This window comes from Carassius auratus, chromosome 9 (assembly GCF_003368295.1).
Source record: "Carassius auratus strain Wakin chromosome 9, ASM336829v1, whole genome shotgun sequence".
Lineage (NCBI taxonomy): Eukaryota > Metazoa > Chordata > Actinopteri > Cypriniformes > Cyprinidae > Carassius > Carassius auratus.
This window is the reverse complement of record NC_039251.1, coordinates 31,373,193-31,393,555: the sequence shown is the minus strand read 5'-3', so window position 1 is coordinate 31,393,555 and position 20,363 is coordinate 31,373,193. Positions and strand designations below refer to the sequence as shown.

Genomic DNA, 20,363 nt, shown 5'->3' with positions numbered 1-20,363 from the left:
AAGAAGAAGTTGTATTATTGTTATTGTTTAGATATAAAATCAATCATGAATGTTACGTTGGCTACTATTATGTGTTATAATAACGAGACTTTTATTTTGACAGGATCGTAGCACGTGACAACAACAACAAAAAAAGCGCGTGACTGACCAGATGACTCAATTTGGAGAGTCACGTGATCCATGTTCTCTAAAACAAGGATGTGATACAGAAACAATCTTTTAGACAGCTGCAAGTCGGACAAACATCACATGAGTGTTTCTGCGAGCCCGTGCTGAGATGAAGTCTTTGGTGTTCTTCTGTTGGATTGTGGGATCGCTCAGTGGACAGCAGCTCTGGCCTGTGCCTTACGAGTGAGTCAGAACCACAGTCAGATGTGTTCACTCTCACTGTCAGCTTGCTTCATAGTGTTTCGTTTTCAGTACACTGTTTGCAAGTTACTTTTCACAATGGTTTATTGGTTTCATTTTTTTATTTTATTTTATTTAGCAGGCTATTTAAATATTAATATGAAAATGAATCACACAATTGAATGTTAAACAATGATTTCTTACACGCATACAATTATACACTAACTTGTGTATATCTAACTTGTGTATATCTAACTTGTGCATATCTAACTTGTGTTGAATCATTTATTTTTGAACCCTGATATTGACATTGTCATGTTAGAATAGAAAAGGATTCCGTCCAAAATGTTGCATTAAAATTAAAGCACACAATTCCCTAGAATATCATTACTTGCTTATACTGCTCATGGATATTACTAAAGTGGTCAAATCTGTTCTTTAGAAGGGCGCCCCATAGTTTATCCCCAGTGATACACTATTTCATGGTTCTCTTTCATCATCTCGTGTTCGAGATCCACCTATGGGAAGGGCATCCGTACCTGACCTCTGCAGAAGCATCCAATTGCACCAAGTCTGGCTAGACAGACAGAAGCGCGCAGCCAATGCCAGGTAAGGGCCCGCCCCCTTACCTAGGGGTATAATAATGGCTGCAGCGCTGCTATTCTCCAGTTGACATTCGCTTCTCGCGATCTCTGCATTGACACAGTTCGGTTGGATTACGATGCTCACCTTCGTGTCTTCAGGAGGACATATCAATTGATCAGCCTCCGCCAGACGTGACTGTCGTCTTCTCAGCTTTTCTGCTGTGTTCTGCATTCAGGGCCGCCGCGCTCTCGTCGTTTTCACCTGCTCCCACGGCTGCCCGCCACGGATTTTTCCGATTTCTTCTCCGGTATGTCGCTTTCTATACATAACGCTTCTCCGGGGAATAGCCTATCACGGGCCTGCCCGGCCGCGTGCGGAGCACTCATCGCTGCCAAGGACCTTCACCCGTTCTGCGTGGTTTGCTTGGGCCTTAAACACGCTCAAGAAGCCTTGGAGAACGCGGAAAATTGCAGTCATTGCCTTATGCTGCCCAAAAATGTTTTACGACGCCGTCTTAAGGTTGCAGCGACCCAGTGCTCCGAGCTCGGTTTTACTGACTCAGATCTGGGACACGGTGACGACGACGCGCTACCGGGGGACTCCCGGGGCGCCTCCTCACTTGTTTGGGCTGACCAGCCCAATCCCGCATTCCCCGAAGAGGACATCTTCGCGGGCAACCTCATGCTCGCCGACGAACCGGCCGGTTCCGGCGATGAGGATGATGCAACCCTTCTCGGGGTCTCAGAGGACGAGGATGCCATCCCGCCCTCCGGTGTTCCCCAGGCTAGCGGCCACGCAGCCCTGCCTCAGTCCATCCTCCTGGAAGTGTGTGAGCGAGCGGCCGCTCGCCTCAACATTGAGTGGCCGGCTCCACAGAGCGCCACCGACCAGGAGAGGGATATTTACGACGGAAAAGTGTTGGGATCTCCTCCCGGTCCGGGGAAACAACTCTTCCCCGTCCTTCCAGCGTGCGCTAAGCATATGAGGCACAGCTGGAGCGAACCGCTCGACTTCAAACACGGCCTTTCGGGCCTTGAAGTAAAGGATATGGCAGCTCATGGTATGGGCGACCCCCCCGCTATCGAGCCTTCCATCGCCAGGCACCTTAACCCCGCTCAGGGCGGGCTGCTCGCTCCCCCTAAGCCGGTCTTGCCCAACAAGCTGGACCGTTTTTCTGCCTCAGTTCACCAGGCCGCATACAAGTTCTCGGCCTTGGCAGTCAGGGCCCTGAACGTCTCCTCTCTCCTCTCCGCTTACCAGGCGGAGATTTTGGACGAATTAGGGCAACAGCTAAAAAAGCGAACTCCTTCTCTACACTTGTGGAAGGAGATCCTCACGGTGAACGACCTCGTCCTTCGTAATGCTCGCCAGGCCGTCCAAGCCTGCGGGCGCTCTATGGCGCTTTCTGTGGTGGGAGAGCGTGCGCTCTGGCTTAACCTGTCAGGCCTTCCTGACAGTGAGAAGCGGCGCATCGCGGGCGCGTCGATGGAGCCCGATCGGGCTCTGTTCGGCCCCGCCGTCGCATTGATGCAACAACGGTGTGACGACAAAAGGAATGAGGACGAGGCATTCAAGTTATGTCTTCCTAAGGGGAAAAATCGACTCCCGCCGCGGCCGCGGCTGGAGGACCATCTAACCCTAACCCCATCGACTCGAAACGTAAGCGGCCTGCCTGATGTTCGATTGATGGAGGCATCGAGTCCGCGTTCATGGGCCACGAGCCCTTCGGACTCTCTCCCTGTCCCAGGACCCCCGTTCAAAAGACGCAGGGTCTCCCGCGGATGGATCGATTCCTCTCCGTTCGAGGCTGCCCAGCCCGTGTGTTTAATGAACGGTGTGTGTTCCCCCCTCACGTTCAGGGGGTCTGTTGTGAGGAAAAGTGCAAAAGCAGTGTCACCACACCGCATACACTCTGTTCCCCTCACCCAACCAATAAAGGCTTCGGCCCCAGTGTTTCCCCAACACAAAACACACAGAAAAACAAAAAACAAATTAAAACAAACGAATCAAATGAATTCGTTATGGAGAGAGGATCTCTCTCCGCAGAGAGAATCCATCTCCCCGCGGAGAGAGGAAATCTGTCTGAACCCCTGCATGTTGACCCTGGTGTGTCCACTAGATGGCGCCATTGCATCACAAATAAACCAGCTGGGCTTACACAGCCCCGCTGCAGCTCGGGTGGGAACACTTTCAAATCACGAATGGGCTTGGCGAACTGTTTCGGCTCCCGAGTGGGTGATGCGTACTATAATGCAGGGATACAGACTGCAGTTTTCAATGAAACCCCCGCATTTCAACGGCGTTCTCTCTTCACACACAGAAGAGAACGCCTCACACATTCTGAAAGAGGAAATATCCTCCCTCCTAAACAAGGGAGCGATTCAGATGGTGCCCCCCACTCTGATGAATCAGGGATTTTATTCTCGTTATTTCCTGGTCCCAAAAAAGGACGGCGCTCTCCGCCCTATTCTGGACCTTCGTGTGTTAAACAAACATTTGAGGAAATACAATTTCAGAATGCTGACTCATGGCTCGCTCGCCCGTGCCATAAAACAGAACGACTGGTTCACATCGGTCGACCTGAAAGATGCTTTCTTCCATATAAGCATTTATCCGCCACACAGGAAGTTTCTTCGTTTCGCCTACCAAGGCACATGTTACGAATTCACAGTTCTGCCGTTTGGGCTCAGTCTAAGCCCCCGGTGTTTCTGTCTGTGTGCGGAGGCGGGTTTAGCACCCATGAGAATGTCAGGTCTGAGGATTCTGACATACATAGACGATTGGCTAATCATAGCCGAATCGAAAGAGAAAGTGTTGCAGGACACCTGCCGTGTGCTCACGCACATCACATCTCTCGGGTTCAGAGTGAATGTGGGCAAGAGCAATTTTACACCCAGTCAGAATGTCATTTTCCTGGGTTTGGAGTTGAACTCAGTCTCCATGCGAGTGCGTCTCTCTCAAGAGCGCGTTCTCTCTCTAATGAACTGTCTGTCGCAGTTCAGAGAGGGGGCGAAAGTACAATATCGCACATGCCTCAGGCTGCAGGGTCTTATGGCTTCATCAATCCAGGTTGTAACGCTGGGACTCCTGAGAATGAGAGCGTTCATGAAATGGGTTTTGTTACTACATTTCAGCCCGACGCGCGATCTTTGCCGCTCTGTAATAGTGACGCGCGCCTGCTCGGCAGCCTTGCGCCACTGGAAGAGCGCAGACTTTTACGCACATGGAACCCCTCTGGGGACAGTTATGATGCGGAAAGTTGTGACGACAGATGCGTCCTTAACAGGCTGGGGCGCCACCCAGGAGGGCAGAACGGTGAACGGTCTGTGGCCGAGCAGACTACGTTCAGCGCACATAAATTATTTAGAGCTTATGGCCGTATGGAAAGCTCTGAATTATTTTCTGCCTCGCCTGCAGGGACATCATGTGCTCGTACGCTGCGACAATACCACGACAGTGGCTTATATCAACCGTCAGGGCGGCGTGCGCTCGTCGAAACTTCACGCTCTAGCTTACAAGCTTCTAGTGTGGAGCGCACAGGTTTTCCTGTCGTTACGCGCGACTCATGTTCCCGGCCTTCTAAACAGAGGCGCGGATCTTCTATCAAGGGGAAACCCAATCTACGGAGATTGGCGCCTTCACCCGCAGATAGTGGATATGTTATGGATGAGATTTGGACAGGCAACCGTAGATCTATTCGCCTCGCGCGAAAACTACCATTGTCCTATGTTCTTCTCGCTAAAGGACGTGGACGCACCCCTCGGGGTAGATGCACTGGCCCACCCGTGGCCCAGAGTGCTGCTGTATGCCTTTCCTCCCCTGTGCCTGATAATTCCTACACTGGCCAGGGTGAGAGAGCAGGGCCTGTCTCTCATTCTGATAGCACCCAGGTGGCCCAAAGCACCATGGCTGGCGGAGATAATCCCTCTGTTATATGCCGAGCCGTGGCGCCTCCCCCCCCGCACAGATCTTTTGTCCCAAGCGAATGGGGAGATTTATCACCCACACCCGGACAGGGTGGCTCTTTGGGCGTGGCCCGTGAGAGGACGAACCTAAGCGCACTGGGGCTTTTGCCGTGTGTGATTGCTACTATACAGAATGCCAGGGCCGTGTCTATGCGATTCTTGTATGGCAGTAAGTGGCAAGTGTTCGAAGGGTGGTTTGATGGGCGTGGTCTCACATCTTATCAGTGCTCAGTTCCTGATATTTTGTGTTTCCTCCAAGACCTCTTGGAAAAAGGCAGGTCTTTTTCCACAATTAAGGTCTACTTGGCTGCGATTTCGGCATTTCATGTGGGCTTTGAGGGCTCAACAGTCGGGCAACATCATCTAATTCGCAGATTTATGAAGGGTGCCTGAGTGGGACTTCTCCATGGTGTTGGAGGCTCTGTCTCAGTATCCTTTTAAACCTCTTGGAAGTATTTCCCTTAAGCTGCTGTCCTTCAAGACAGCTTTGCTCTTGGCCTTGGCATCAGCCAAACGTGTCAGTGAGCTACATGCACTTTCGGTTCATCCCTTGTGCACTAAATTTTCTCTTAGTGGAGATATGGTTTCCCTTAAGCCTAATCCGGCCTTCATGCCGAAGTGCTTCCCTGCGTTCACTTCAGAGGTGTTGGAGCTGTCCGCTTTTGACCCTTCACCTTTTTCCTCCCCGGAGGATGAGAGGCTAAATGCTCTGTGTCCCGTCCGTGCTTAACGGACATATATGAACAGGACTAGTGCTTTCCGGAAGAGCGACCAGCTCTTTATTTCATGGGCATCCACTCATGGAGGGAATCCTATTTCTAAGCAACGCCTCTCACATTGGCTTGTGAATGCTATAACTTTGGCTTATGAATCAAAGGGAATGCAGCCACCAGGGAGCGTCACTAAAGGACATCGGCTCCGCTGCCATTTGGTCTTCTCCTTATACCTTTGTGCGTTATTACTGGCTGGTTGTCACCAGCATCTCGGTAGCACATTCGGTTTTAGGGGTGTGGTCCTCTTAGCCCTTCCCTGCAACCCCGCTGGAAGAGGTGAAGAAGGAGTGAATGGGCCGGCTGGCCATGCACATCCCTGTCACTAGCATGTTTTTACATTCCTTTTCTGGGTGTATTTATATGCACATTGGTTATCATGTGTGTGATGCTAACATTTTTTCATGTGCTGCATATGCACAGCAGTCACGACTGTGCATCAGTATTGCAGGTTCATGAGTATGGGACGTGTCAGGCACCGCCTCTCTGGGGCGACCGTCCTTCTCTGGCTTTCAGAACCTCACTGTGAGTGTATTGGGCAATCGGGGAGCTGTCCATGTCTCTCCCATAGGTGGATCTCGAACACGAGAAGATGAAAGAGAACAATAGGTTACTGTCGTAACCCCGGTTCTCTGAAACATCGAGTGGAGAGATCCACCAGCATTGCCCCGCTTGCCACACGAGAAGCGAATATACTTACTGGAGAATAGCAGCGCTGCAGCCATTATTATACCCCTAGGTAAGGGGGCGGGCCCTTACCTGGCATTGGCTGCGCGCTTCTGTCTGTCTAGCCAGACTTGGTGCAATTGGATGCTTCTGCAGAGGTCAGGTACGGATGCCCTTCCCATAGGTGGATCTCTCCACTCGATGTTTCAGAGAACCGGGGTTACGACAGTAACCTATTGTTATATTCTGATTAATGTGACCCTGGACCACAAAACCTTAAGTCTTCAGTGTCGATTTTTCAAAATTGAGATGTATACTTCACATGAGAGCTGAATAAATAAGCTTTCTATTGATGTATGGTTTGTTAGGAACGGACAATATTTGACCGAGATGCAACTATTTGGAAATCTGAGAGTGCAAAAAAAAAATAATAATAATAATAATTTTTCAAAATATTGCGAAAATCACCTTTAAACTTGTCCACATGAAGTCCTTAGCATATTAAATATCCTCACAGAACACGATCTTTACTTAACGATATCCTAATGATTTTTGGAATAAAAGAAAAATCTATAATTTTGTCCCATACAGTGTATTCTTGGCTATTGCTTCAAATATACTCATGTTACTTATGACTGGTTTTGTGCTCCGGGGTCACAAATATTAATTTTGTTATATGACAAGCACCAACCCATTGTAATATTAATTTCTAGGCGACTTGACAGGCGTCCAGATGTGGATCCCTACTGCCAGGCTTTGTACCCGTTCTGCCCGAGCGGGGATCCAGACGGCCGGATCCCTGTGATGACCGACTCGGACATCATCTCGGTGTTCAGACTGCAGACTCCGGTGTGGGAGTTCAAATACGGAGACATGCTGGGAAAGTTTGTAAGTGAACAGCAGACCTCTGTCCTCTAAGAGTTTGCTCGCTGGAGTCTAACTGAAGGTTTTGCACACTCTTCAGCATATCATGCATGATGCCGTCGGCTTTGGAAGCGCAAGAACGGGACGAAACTTCACCATGGAGTGGTACGAGCTGTTTCAGCTGGGGAACTGCACCTTTCCGCACGAGAGAGCGAGCGTGAGCGCGCCCTTCTGGTGTAATCAGGGAGCCGCCTGTTTCTACGAGGGCATCGATGACATCCACTGGAAACAGAACGGCACTCTGGAGAAGATCGGAGAGATTTCGGGTAAGCCTGGCGAAAATATTAATGATAATGATGTATTTGTATTACTATTAAACGCACACGCATGTCCATGTTTTATGGGTGCATTCCATAGACATGATGGTTTTTATATTGTAAAAACTGTAAACCTACCCCTCACACTCAAGTTTCTGTGAATTAAGAAAGCTGGTGTATCCCGAAGCTCTCAAACAAACAAACATGATGGTTTTATTTTTATTAGGCGAGGTGTTTAATGAGATGGCTCGCTGGGTTCAGGAGGACAACAAAACGGGTGTTTATTACGAGACTTGGACGGTCAAGTCAGATGCTAGTGCAAACGCCACCACGTGGTTTGAGTCCTACGACTGTTCTCAGTTTGTGCATCGCACATATAAGAAGTTGCTGGGTTTGGGCGCCGAGCTGTCCAGCCAGACGCCTACTTATTACACCAAGATCTATCTGTTCAGCGGAGAGCCGGTCCATTTGGGAAACGACTCCATCTTTCAGCAGTCCTCCACCAAAGATCTGGCCACAGACATCAAGAAGTTCTTCCACTCGTTCCGCTCGCACCAGTCCTTCGTGGAAATGATTGAAAGCTTGTTGGAGGCTTTTGAAAAGGTGGTCCTAGAGAAGACCTTTTATTTCTACTACAACTCTGAATATTGGAAGCTGCCGATGAAATATCCTTACATTAAAATAACCTTTGAGGAGATTCCTCTACCATAACCACCATATTTTTTTTGCCTAAATGATATTGGAAAACCCCTATTTTTGCTTGTAAATAAAATTACATTTTAAATGTTTTATTTCCTTTGCAGATGATGGCGGATTTATCAGATGAAGTGTTAATCATTTATACTAATGTCAGAAATCATTTTTAATGTCTTGTTGTCGCTGCACTGTATATTGATGAATATTGTTGCCTTCTTATACAGGTGCTGGTCATATAATTAGAATATCATCAAAAAGTTGATTTATTTCACTAATTCCATTCAAAAAAAATTAAACTTGAATATTATATTAATTCATTACACACAGACTGATATATTTCAAATGTCTATTTCTTTTAATCTTGATGATTATAACTCACAACTAAGGAAAATCCCAAATTTAGTATCTCAGGAAATTAGAATATTACAAGTATGAGCATGTACAGCACTCAATACTTAGTTGGGGCTCCTTTTGCGTGGCATGGAGTGGATCAGTCTGTGGCACTGCTCAGGTGTTATGAGAGACCAGGTTGCTCTGATAGTGGCCTTCAGCTCTTCTGCATTCTTGGGTCTGGCATATAGCATCTTCCTCTTCACAATACCCCACAGATTTTCTATGGGGTCAAGGTCAGGCGAGTCTGCTGGCCAATTAAGAACAGGGATACCATGGTCCTTAAACCAGGCACTGGTAGCTTTGGCACTGTGTGCAGGTGCCAAGTCCTGTTGGAAAATGAAATCTGCATCTCCATAAAGTTGGTGAGAAGCAGGAAACATGAAGTGCTGTAAAACTTCCTGGTATACGGCTGTGTTGACCTTGGACCTCAGAAAACACAGTGGACCAACACCAGCAGATGACATGGCACCCCAAACCATCACTGACTGTGGAAACTTTACACTGGACCTCAAGCAACGTGGATTGTGTGCCTCTCCTCTCTTCCTCCAGACTCTGGGACCCTGATTTTTGACCCTGAAAATGTACTTTCATCAGAGAACATAACTTTGGACCACTCAGCAGCAGTCCAGTCCTTTTTGAAGCGAGACGCTTCTGATGCTGTCTGTTGTTCAAGAGTGGCTTGTCCCAAGGAGTGCGACAGCTGAAACCCATGTCTTGCATACGTCTGTGTGAAGTGGTTCTTGAAGCACTGACTCCAGCTGCAGTCCACTTTTTGTGAATCTCCCCCACATTTTTGAATGGGTTTCTACCACATCTTTTCCTCTCTATTAATGTGCTTGAACACAGAGCTCTGTGAACAGCCAGCCTCTTTTACAATGACCTTTTGTGTCTTGCCCTTCTTGTGCAAGGTGTCAGTGGTTGTCTTTTGGACAACTGTCAAGTCAGCAGTCTTCCCCATGATTGTGTAGCCTACAGAACTAAACTGAGAGACCATTTAAAGACCTTTTGCAGGTGTTTTGAGTTAATCAGCTGATTAGAGTGTGGCACCAGGTGTCTTCAATATTGAACCTTTTCACAATATTCAAATTTCCTCAGATATTGAATTTGGGATTTTCCTTAGTTATCAGTTATAATCATCAAAGTTAAAATAAATAAACAAGTTTCACTTTTTAAGTAGAATTAGTGAAATAAATCAACTTTTTGATGATATTCTAATTATATGACTAGCAACTTTAATTGATGATCTGTAAAACAGCCACACCAAGTTTTCACACAATGTTTATTCACCCTTATTTCAATAAAAGACAATGTTATATACATTTTTTGTACAACAACACAAAAATGAAATGTGATGCTTTCATATTCGCAATACAAGCAATATGCTCACTTGCTTCAGAAAAAAAAAAATCAAATACATAAGCACTGGGTTTGATGCTATTTGTACATTTTTTCTCATTTCCTGTGCTCTGGTTTGCATCGAGTTGTTGATGTAATTCACTCCAGCTTGCATATCCAAAAAAGCTAGTCTAACAAAAAGCTTTTTGTTTCAAATTGGCAAGATATGCACAGCTGATTAAAGCAGAGCTCGTGTATTTTAATTTGTATGTGAACTACTGGGCTGTGACTTCCCTTTTCTGATCGTTTTTTTAAAGAATATTTCACTTTCAAATGCTGGCAGGAATCTTAAGTTTCCTTAATTTAGTCACTACAACAATTTGCAAAAAATAAAACCGCTTTAATTCTAGAAACGGTTAAACAAATGAAAAAACAAAAAAAAAAACTATTGACTAATGATATAATATGCATATAAATCAACAAGGAGCATCTCACTTAAAGCTTAACTATCAATATAAGATGATTATTAATAATGAAAAAGTATATCAATAAATTATAATGATTAAATCTAATCCAAGGGTACAAAGAACCATCACAGAGTAATTCCCACTCATCTTAAAGAGATCAGCAAAGAAACACTTCAAACCTCCACAGAGAAATAAGCATTTCTATTTATATCAAACACACAGCATTTTATATACAGACACGTGGGACTTCCTTCTTAAAGGAAAATGTTTTCACTGCATCACTCCAATACTGAATCATATTGAACTGAAATTAAGGGGTGGATTTTAACGCAGCCAGATCGTGCATTGCGTACATATCCAGACTAATTCATTCATTATGTGGTCGTATCCCATCATTGCACAACATTCTTCATGCAATCTAATAGAAACCAGTCAACGCTTCATTGTATCCCTAAGGTGCTTTAACAATATTCTTCCAAATCTGAGGACACAAGTGTGCTGTCAGCCAAACACTGATCCTTTCCTTCCCTTCCTCTCTGACAAACCTTGAAAATATGCTGTTTTATTATACCCTGCTACACCAAAACATGAGCAATTAAACCACCAGAAAGAGAGATTTCAATTTGGTACATATATAAGGTGCAAAATATTCACTATACATCTTTGTACAAAAGCACTGCAATACCAAACCTGTAATATTATACAAATCACATAAAATATAGTTAATTATCTATCTACATAAACCAAAAGCCCAACCCCACTTCCTTTTATCTTTATTTTTGTGTTGGTTAGTGAACCTTGGCCACTAGTTGGCAAGGGACAACCTTGTTATGGTTTTTCATGCCATTAAGAGCTGCTGGAGATTCATAGTGAGAACTTGCACCACAAAGCAGCGTTCAGATTGGCCAGATTAATCAAAAGCCCAGATGCAACGTCCTTGTAGACAAGCATTTGGAAAAATGGATGGTTAGTTGCTTAAAAGTTGAGCCACTGAAGACAGATACAGATGCACAGCAGAACTAAGTGACTAAGAAATAGTGAAGCATCTGCTTAGGATGTCAACAAAGACAAAGAGCCTATTCCTTGAAAACCATGAATAATGACTATCTGCAGTGAAACAGCGGCCTGTTGCAGTTTCCTTTCTAGATTAAATGTATCATTTTTGTCCTGCAAAACAATCTGTTGTACAGTATATACATTTTTTTCCATGTACAGCAATATTTGATTTAGTTTTATAAAGAAAATGTTTTGTTGCACTGTCTTTATGCAGATTAAATATCAATAGAGCTGTTGCAATTCCTTTATTGCAGTAACGAGTATCTAATGGGACTAATAATAAGTCAAACAATAATTATATTGGTAAAAAATGCTTGATTGTTATTTATGGCAAAAATCTTAATGGGAAATGGTTCATTGAAAAATAATATAAATGCCATGTCATGTCATTCTACAAACCTGTGTGACTTTCTTCCGTGAAATGTTTTGGTGTATGTGTGTGTCAATACAATGACGTTAATGGACACCAAAACAGATATCAACATTCTTCAAAATATCTTCTTTCAAGATCCACAGAAGAAGATCATACATGTTTGAAAGGACTCAAGGGTGAGTAAATGATGTTCATTTCTGCGTGAACTATCACTTTACAACAGTCCACATTCATTATAGCACTGTGGGAATATCCATCTCAAACTGTGAAACTCACAGAAAGCCATCGAGTCCATATTACCAAAGGCTTACGCGGTCTTCTGGTTTCACCAGGTGGGCATCATATCTGGAAACCAGACGCGCCCGAGGTGCTTGGACACTTCCCAGTGGATCTCATCCAGGCTGTATTTGTGGTCTGGGATGAGCACCTCCTCCATGATGGAGAGCTGGGAGAGACGGCGGCCACACATCTTCACGAACTCCACGAAAGCGCTGCAGGAGACCTCGCACTCGCCCAGTCCGATGGCCGACAGGTGCTGGCAGCGCTCGGCGATACGGATCAGCTCCTCATCCAGCGGCCGCAGACCGTTGGCACAGACCACCAGCTCCACCAGACGCGGACAGTTCATGCCCACGCGGCCCAGGACCTCTTTACTGACCGAGCGGCCGAAGTACAGGTGCGTGACGGGGATCTCGTCACGGAAAAAGGGCCCAAACTCATCCTCATACAGGAAGAAGTACATAACCAGGTTGAATTTGGGCGAATGGCGCACCATGGCGTCCCAGCTGCTCTTCTTGATGGTGTGGAACTGCTGGCCGGGGTTCTCGCTCACCACGTCTATGCGCAGATGCTCGAGGTGCACGTGCTTCTCGGAGGACAGCGCCAGCAGCAGCTCGTCGCTCAGTAAGTGATAGTTCAGAGCCAGCTCTCTCAGACCGTGACACTGATCAGCCACACACAGAATACCTGCAACAACAGCAGACGGATGGGTTTCACCTGCACTAGACACTACAGATAATATACAAAGCACAGCTGCTTGATCTAAATAAGGTGTTAATCCAGTTTCCTCGATTCAATTAAAATACTCGATTATATAAAATCAGAGACATTTTGCATGTGCAGAGTATAGGGATGGGCGATAGGGAGTAACAATTAACCGCAAGCTGGTTGAAAATCGATTCAAATATGTGATGATTCAAATCCGTTGAGATGCCAAACAAATCACAATTCAATTGGAGTAAGAGTTTATATGAATGTATATCAGAGGGGAACTGATTGTCTTTCAAAAAGACTGATCTGCTTTGTTTTTCAGTGGTAACCCAGGAAACACTGTATCATTGCTGTTCATAAGCGCCACCTGCTGGCAGAAAGTGAATTTGTGTCTCATTCAGAGCTTCTGCTGTTTCATTCAGATGTTTTATGTAGTATGGTTTCACAAAACTAAAGCCAGACCAGTCTGTTTTTGCTTTAAATTTTGAAATTATACAATCTAAATTAAAAACTACTCATGCTGTATCTTTGTTTGGATGATAATCAAAATACAGTGGTTGCCTCATTTTAAATGGAAAGTGAACAGACAAAGCCTTAGATTGTTTATATGAAGAGATTTTTTTTGTGTGTGTGTGTAACTTGCTTATTTGTTTTGGGATTCGTTTAAAAAAAATAAAATTTAGTTTTTTTTATATTTCTATTTCACTAAGAAACATGCAGCGATAGTCCAATAAAAGAACACCACAGTATTTACTTTAGAATGTCTTCAATTTCATTTTGATAAAAAAAAGCATAAGAAAATTGATTCGTTAAATCCAAATCGTGAATCGAATCATGAGTGGAGTGAACCGTTACTTCCCTATCCCTAATGAGTGATATCTCGTCGTTTGAGATGTACCAGTAGAAATTCTTCTCAAGATAAGAACTAGTCTTCCCGCGATAATACCAATAAAATCTAGTAGTTAACACATTTCTGTGTGTGACTGTGCGAAGTGACATTGCAGAGTTTATTGATAAACAAGGAGCTCCTTTTACAATCTGGAACTGGTTTGGTTAGGGCTGTACAGTGCACAAAGAATCAGCCTGAATTAGTAGCATGTGTGAGCCTGTTGTCAAACCTGTTGTCCAACAAAGATATCATTTATTGACAAAATCATAAAGCATAATTCTACTGTGAATTCACAAACTTTACAATTAAATTGAATAAAGACATCCAATGCAGGTTTAATATGCGCTGTATGTCCATGCATGTAGGTCACAATCGTGTGTGTCGGAACAGCTCTGTTCACAGTAAATGCCACTCCAGACAAACTGTTATTTATGATGTGTGGAGCATCTCTGCACGTTTGGGTTTATTATAACGTTCACCTGGGAATGCAACATGTGCCATTTTCATCAGATTTGTAAGGAAAACACTTATAAACATAAACCATTTATGCACTTTTATTGGACTTCAAAATCTCAACCCCCATTCACTGTCATTATAAACCTGGGAAGAGTCAAGACATTTTTTAATATAACTATAAGAATATAAATAATTTTCATTTTGGGTGAACTATTCATTTAACGGGGTGGTGATGGCGCAGTGGATAGGACGCATGCCATTGGTCGGAGAGACCTTGGTTCGAATCCACTGGTTGACATCAATGTGTCCCTGAGCAAGACACCCCTAGTTGCTCCAGAGGCGTGCGACCTCTGACATATATAGCAATTGTAAGTCGCTTTGGATAAAAGTGTCAGCTAAATGAATAAAAATGTAAATGTTAATGTGAACAAACCTAATGGTGTTTGCTGTCAGTCTCCATATTTGTAGTCCATACAACCTTTGTAAACTATTTCAGATTTTCAGTGAATAAGGAATTCAATTGCTTTATTATTAACTGCTTTGTTACTTTCTTTGTTTTGCATGAAATGGCTTAGAAAGACTTTGTACCTAAAGCACAAGTGATATGGATTACTTTCGATTAGAAACCTAATAGCACCCGTCCGTAATTAACAGTTTTAATTAAAATTAATAAACTTTTCAAATAAAAGAATGTGCTCAAGCAACTGAATTTAGCGTTGAGTATATTTCCTGGACTGACCAACACTATAGAATCACTGATCCCCAAATAGCATCATATTCCAGCGTCAGATGAGTAAGTCATACCTGCAGGAGAAACATGAGGGCAGCTGCTCATCTTCAGCAGCTTGAGTGTGTCACTGTTGTTGGCCACCAGGACCTTGAGCGAAGGATCATCCACTGGCGTGTCGTCAATTTTCAGAGACGACAGAGACTTGGAGTTGACAAACACCACGGTGAGTGCAGAGATGAAGTGGGACTGAAGAGAGGAAACAATCAGACATCAGGAAACAACCGACCCATCATCCCAACACACAGCCCAGCCACAGTTACACAGGTCCTGATACCTTCGGCAGCTCCATGAAGCTCGGCCGAGCAGTGGAGATCAGCCCAAGCGTCTTCAGAGAGCAGTTGACCAGCTGAGACAGGATGTCACACGCAGCCTCCGCTGACTCTGTGCTGCTGTCCACCTGTGCACACACACTTAACATCAGCTCCAGCGACTCGACTGATCAGACGAGCCATGCTCAGACCTACCGTAAAACAGCCATCATATGCACATCCACTCACTTTTAATTAAAGCAAGTCTATATAATATTTACTGCTGGGCAAACAAATAATTGCATCCAAAATAGAGGTTTTGTGTACCTAATATATGTATGTGTACTATGTATATTTAATATGTATACACACACAAGCATGTATATATTTAAGAAATACATGATTTGTTTATATAAGTGCTGTCAAATGATTAATCGCGATTAATCGCCTCTAAAATAAAAGTTTTGTGTACGTAATTCATGTGTGTGTACTGTGTATATTTATTATGTATATATAAATTCACACACATGTATGTATATTTAAGAAAGATACGTTATGTTTATATATTAAATAAATTTATATATGATATAATTTATATGAATAAATATATACACGTATTTTCAAAATATATGCTGTCTGTATATATGCATGATAAATATTCACAGTACACACATATACATTATGTAAACAAAAACTTATTTTGGATGCGATTAATTGTGATTAATCGTTTGACAGCACTAGTTTATATATTAAATATATTTATATCTAATATAAATTATATGAATATAAATATATACATGTAAATATTTTCCAAATATCCTGTATGTGTGCGTCTTTACAAATAAATAATAAATATACACAGTACACACACATATACTGTATTATATGAACTAAAACTCTTGGATGCGATTTATCATTGCCCAGTAACATATAATATGTACATTATTTTATTTACGTGCACTTATAATGCAATGATAATTTGGTAACACTTTAGTATAGGGACCAATTCACACTACTGACTAGTTGCTTATTACTATTAGCATGCCTATTATTAACATATTGACTGTTTATTAGTACATATTCTGCATGAGCATATTCTACATACCTTATCCTATGAAATACATAAGCTTAACAACTCCCTCACTAACTATTAATAAGCAGCAAATAAGAAGTTTATTGAAGCAAAAGCCGTAGTCAATGGTTTGCTACTAGCAAGTATTGGGGCTGAAATAAAGTGTGACCGAAAAATCTGTCATCATTTACTCACCCTCATGACAAACCCACAAGATATCGATTTCTCTTTGAAACTAATACATTTCTAATGAAAAGCTAAGAGATTTCTGTCCCTCCATTGAAAGTCTATGCAATCAGTTTTTAAGGCTTTAAAATGTTTATAAAGACATTTCAAAAGTTAACTATACCAAACCATTGGTTTAATCCAAGACATTCATCCATCATGTCTAACAAGTATATCAGATCTATTCTGTTTACCATATGTGATCAGTGTTTATATGTAAATAAAAGCCTAGATTAAATCTGTTTGCATATTAAGTTGTCTCTTCAGAAGATCCGGTTTAAATAACTTGATTCCTACAGATTACTTTATGTACTTTTTGATGTACATTTGGTTGTGTGGACTTTCAGAGGATTTATTAGAAATATTTTCATTTGTATTTTAAAGATAAATGTCTTATAGGTTTGGAATGACATGATTTGGTTATATAAATGTAAATTATAGTTTAGTTAGAATAGTACACCATCCCAAAATATATATATATATATATATATATATATATATATATATATATATATATATATATATATATATATATATATATATATATATATATATATATATATATATATATATATATATATATATATATATAACACTGTTTTTAACCTGTATGAGATTCTTTTATCTGTGAATCATAAAAAATTATATATATGTGACCTTGGGCCACCTCACCAGCCATAGTCATATATTTGGAGCAATAGCAAACTATACACTACAAAATTATCTTTTTTTCTTTAATGCCAAAAAGCATTAGGATATTAAGTAAAGATCATGTTCCATGAAGATATTTTGTAAAATTCCTACGTAAATATATTCAAACTTAATATTTGATTAGTAATATGCATTGCCAATAACTTCATTTGGACAATTTTATTTTCTCAATATTTTGATTTTTTTTTTTTCAGATTGAGATTTTCAGATAGATGCATCTCAGCCAAATATTGCTGTATCCTAAAAAATAAAAATAAATTCATACATCAATAGAAAGCTTATTTATTCAGCATTCAGATGATGTATAAACCTCAATTCCAAAGAAATGAAAGTTATGACCGGTTTTGGCCACATATATGAATCCTGGTAACCAAACCAAGTTTTGGTTTCCATCGCCACACATCGGTTACCAGCATTCTTCCAAATATCTTAATGCTCTGCAGAAAAAAAGATACTCATACAGGTTTGAAACCACATGATTTTGGTCAGTAAATTTAGCCTGAAATGTACATTTTTGGGTGAACTATCGCTTTGATGTGAGCTTGATTTGTGAGCTGTGATGTGGAGCCAGCTGGTAACCGTCCTCTTCCTCACCTTGAAGCTGACGTACTGTAGATGATTGGAGTGCCTCTTGATGATTTGCTTTATCAGGTCTGGATGGGTGGCCTTCAGGTAAGAGCTGGCGGGCTGGTTGAGCTCAAACTCGAAGCACCTCCACAGCTCGGGCATGTGGAAGGCCTCGTTCCAGCCGCGGCAGACCTGCGAGGCGAAGGCGCGGTCCAGGAGAGGCAGGAACTGGAAGATGTGGAGCAGGATCTCCTGCGGCAGGCGAGCCCAGTCGGGCGGCAGATCTCCAGAGTCCTCTGTGGGCTGTCTGACCCTCTTGCAGGAGTCCGTCGGCCCCTCGCAGGATGAGGGGCTGTCCTCACGCTCTCTGCTCAACCTCCTTTTCATTCTCGAGGGCCTGTGAGAGCTGAGAAGCAAAAGAAATGATGTATAAACAGACCCAATGCAAACACACAGTGGCAGATACAAACATGCAGGACGCACGTTCGAACAGGACATGCATACTAAAATGAGATCATTTTACAGGTTTAGCTATATTTATTACGTTTGAATGGCTTTGAGCTTTTCTGGAAATAAGGGAAACGTAATATTAGTAGCATTCGTCCAAACTTTAGATTTTTCTTTTATACTAAAAACCATTAGGATATCAAGTAAAGCTCATGTTCCATGAAGATATTTAGTAAATTCCATACCATAAATATATAAATTCTTATTTTTGATTAGTGATATGCATTGCGAAGTACTTCATTTAGACAACTTTAACGGCGATTTACTCAAATAGCTGCATCTCAGCCAAATACTGTCCTAACAAACCATGCATCAGCGGAAATCTTATTTGTTGTATAAATGTAAAATCAAAAACAAGTGACACATTTCGCTCGAAGCGACTTTAAGTTGCGTAAAAAACTCGAAGGCTGACCAGCAATCAATTATCATGACGGATGAGATATTCTCCGTGAATAAACACACCATTAATCCAATAAACACATTGCACACAAGCATTTAGTCACAGAGGCGGTGATCTAGTTAGATTAAGCCAACAACAATCTTACTGCGCTGCTGCGGATCCCAAATGACCTGTTTTGCGCGTTGCTCGTGTTATCTCCACTCAGATCGCTCGCAAACAGTGAAAAATAATCCAAATCCTGAGAAGTGGTCTGAACGTTAACCAGGACCGGGAGCTGAACACATCCGAGCGGCGCAGGGCACACGCATTGGAGTCGAACGAGGGCGGATTTCTGTGTTTATGTGTTGTTTTCTCGGGAGTCTCGCAGATGTCGCTGCTTGACCTACTTCTCACTGCGCTGTCATTGTTTACCGAGGGACATCCCAGCGGCCCGCCTCCTCCAGCGATGAAAATGGCGCTGTTGTTGTTATTGTTGAGTCGGACGTGCGTGCGTGCGTGCGCGCGCGCGCGTGACTGGACTCTTCCTCCAGGAGGCGCTCAATCAAAAAGATCAATCATTCTTGTTTTTTTCTTTTGATAGACATTTATGAGTAGACGCTTTTAATGTGATTCTAATTATTAGTGTGTGAGGGACTTACAGTGACAGACTGTGATTGGTCGAGCCTATACACGAAGATAAAGGTTACATGCACCACGTGACAATAACAGCAGCATCCGTGACTCTAATGCAGTAAAGTTACTCTTGTTGTTTTTGATGTGCTTTTAAATGCGCTGAAAGTGCACAACTATGGTTTGCATGAATTATTTTTTTTCAGCACAATTTGAAACTTTCGTCTTAGATTCAATATTTGCTTGCATTCGTTAATATTCAGTTGCGTGTGTATACTTAGGAGTATCAGTAAAAATTGAAAAGGATGCAAGTTATTAATTTCGGATTTTATGTAGTAAAAAAAAAAAATCACGTCTAAATATTTATTTAAAAGCAAAACCTAAAGCAGGTATTACCTACAATACTCTTGAGAAATAAATACATATTAAAAAGCTACACAGGTCTTTCAAAAAAAATTAGCATATTGTGAAAAAGATCTTTTTTTTTTCCATAATGTAATGATAAAAATTAAACTTTCATATATTTTAGATTCATTGCACACCAACTGAAATATTTCAGGTCTTTTATTGTTTTAATACTGATGATTTTGGCATACAGCTCATGAAAACCCAAAGTTCCTATCTCAAAAAATTTGCATATTTCATCCGACCACTAAAAGAAAAGTGTTTTTAAATAATTATGTTCAGTTATGCACTCAATACTTGGTCGGGAATCTTTTTGCAGAAATGACTGCTTCAATGTGGCGTGGCATGGAGGCGATCAGCCTGTGGCACTGCTGAGGTGTTATGGAGGCCCAGGATGCTTCGATAGTGGCCTTCAGCTCATCCAGAGTGTTGGGTCTTGCGTCTCTCAACTCTCCTCACAATATCCCACAGATTCTCTATGGGGATCAGGTCAGGAGAGTTGGCAGGCCAATTGAGCACAGTTAATACCATGGTCAGTAAACCATTTACCAGTGGTTTTGGCACTGTGAGCAGGTGCCAGGTCATGCTGAAAAACGAAATCTTCATCTCCATAAAGCTTTTCAGCAGATGGAAGCATGAAGTGCTCCAAAATCTCCTGA

At 42.4% G+C, this 20,363-nt stretch overlaps 2 protein-coding genes across 4 annotated transcripts; one reads left to right on the top strand and one right to left on the bottom strand.

The window, feature by feature from the left end:
* The first annotated feature begins 149 nt into the window (after nt 1-149).
* Nucleotides 150-8,710, top strand: cln5 (CLN5 lysosomal BMP synthase). Its single transcript, XM_026272550.1, has 4 exons — nt 150-351; nt 7,048-7,222; nt 7,299-7,524; nt 7,742-8,710. The coding sequence occupies exons 1-4, from the start codon at nt 278-280 to the stop codon at nt 8,224-8,226; spliced, it is 960 nt and encodes a 319-aa protein (XP_026128335.1). The 5' UTR covers nt 150-277; the 3' UTR covers nt 8,227-8,710.
* Nucleotides 8,711-9,864: 1,154 nt separating this feature from the next.
* On the bottom strand, nt 9,865-19,168 carry LOC113109037 (F-box/LRR-repeat protein 3-like). Of its 3 annotated transcripts, none has more exons than XM_026272549.1 (5): nt 19,077-19,168; nt 17,811-18,189; nt 15,235-15,357; nt 14,975-15,146; nt 9,865-12,801 (listed from the first exon to the last, which is right to left on the bottom strand). In XM_026272549.1, exons 2-5 carry the CDS (start codon nt 18,168-18,170, stop codon nt 12,161-12,163), a joined length of 1,296 nt encoding a protein of 431 aa, XP_026128334.1. In that variant the 5' UTR covers nt 18,171-18,189; nt 19,077-19,168; the 3' UTR covers nt 9,865-12,160. The 3 variants fall into 3 exon arrangements, with proteins under 3 accessions (XP_026128334.1, XP_026128332.1, XP_026128333.1); XM_026272547.1 differs by having other exon boundaries at nt 18,836-19,159; XM_026272548.1 differs by having other exon boundaries at nt 18,861-19,159.
* Between the last annotated feature and the right edge of the window lie 1,195 nt (nt 19,169-20,363).

Excerpts from the sequence above, each read along its gene's own strand:
- cln5 (XM_026272550.1), top strand. The coding sequence starts at position 278 with ATGAAGTCTTTGGTGTTCTTCTGTTGGATTGTGGGATCGCTCAGTGGA. Across the intron at positions 352-7,047 it reads CTCTGGCCTGTGCCTTACGA|GCGACTTGACAGGCGTCCAG; the intron begins GTGAGTCAGAAC and ends ATTAATTTCTAG. Across the intron at positions 7,223-7,298 it reads GAGACATGCTGGGAAAGTTT|CATATCATGCATGATGCCGT; the intron begins GTAAGTGAACAG and ends CACACTCTTCAG.
- LOC113109037 (XM_026272549.1), bottom strand. The coding sequence starts at position 18,170 with ATGAAAAGGAGGTTGAGCAGAGAGCGTGAGGACAGCCCCTCATCCTGC. Across the intron at positions 15,147-15,234 it reads GCTTCATGGAGCTGCCGAAG|TCCCACTTCATCTCTGCACT; the intron begins GTATCAGGACCT and ends TCCTCTCTTCAG. Across the intron at positions 12,802-14,974 it reads CCCTCATGTTTCTCCTGCAG|GTATTCTGTGTGTGGCTGAT; the intron begins GTATGACTTACT and ends CTGTTGTTGCAG.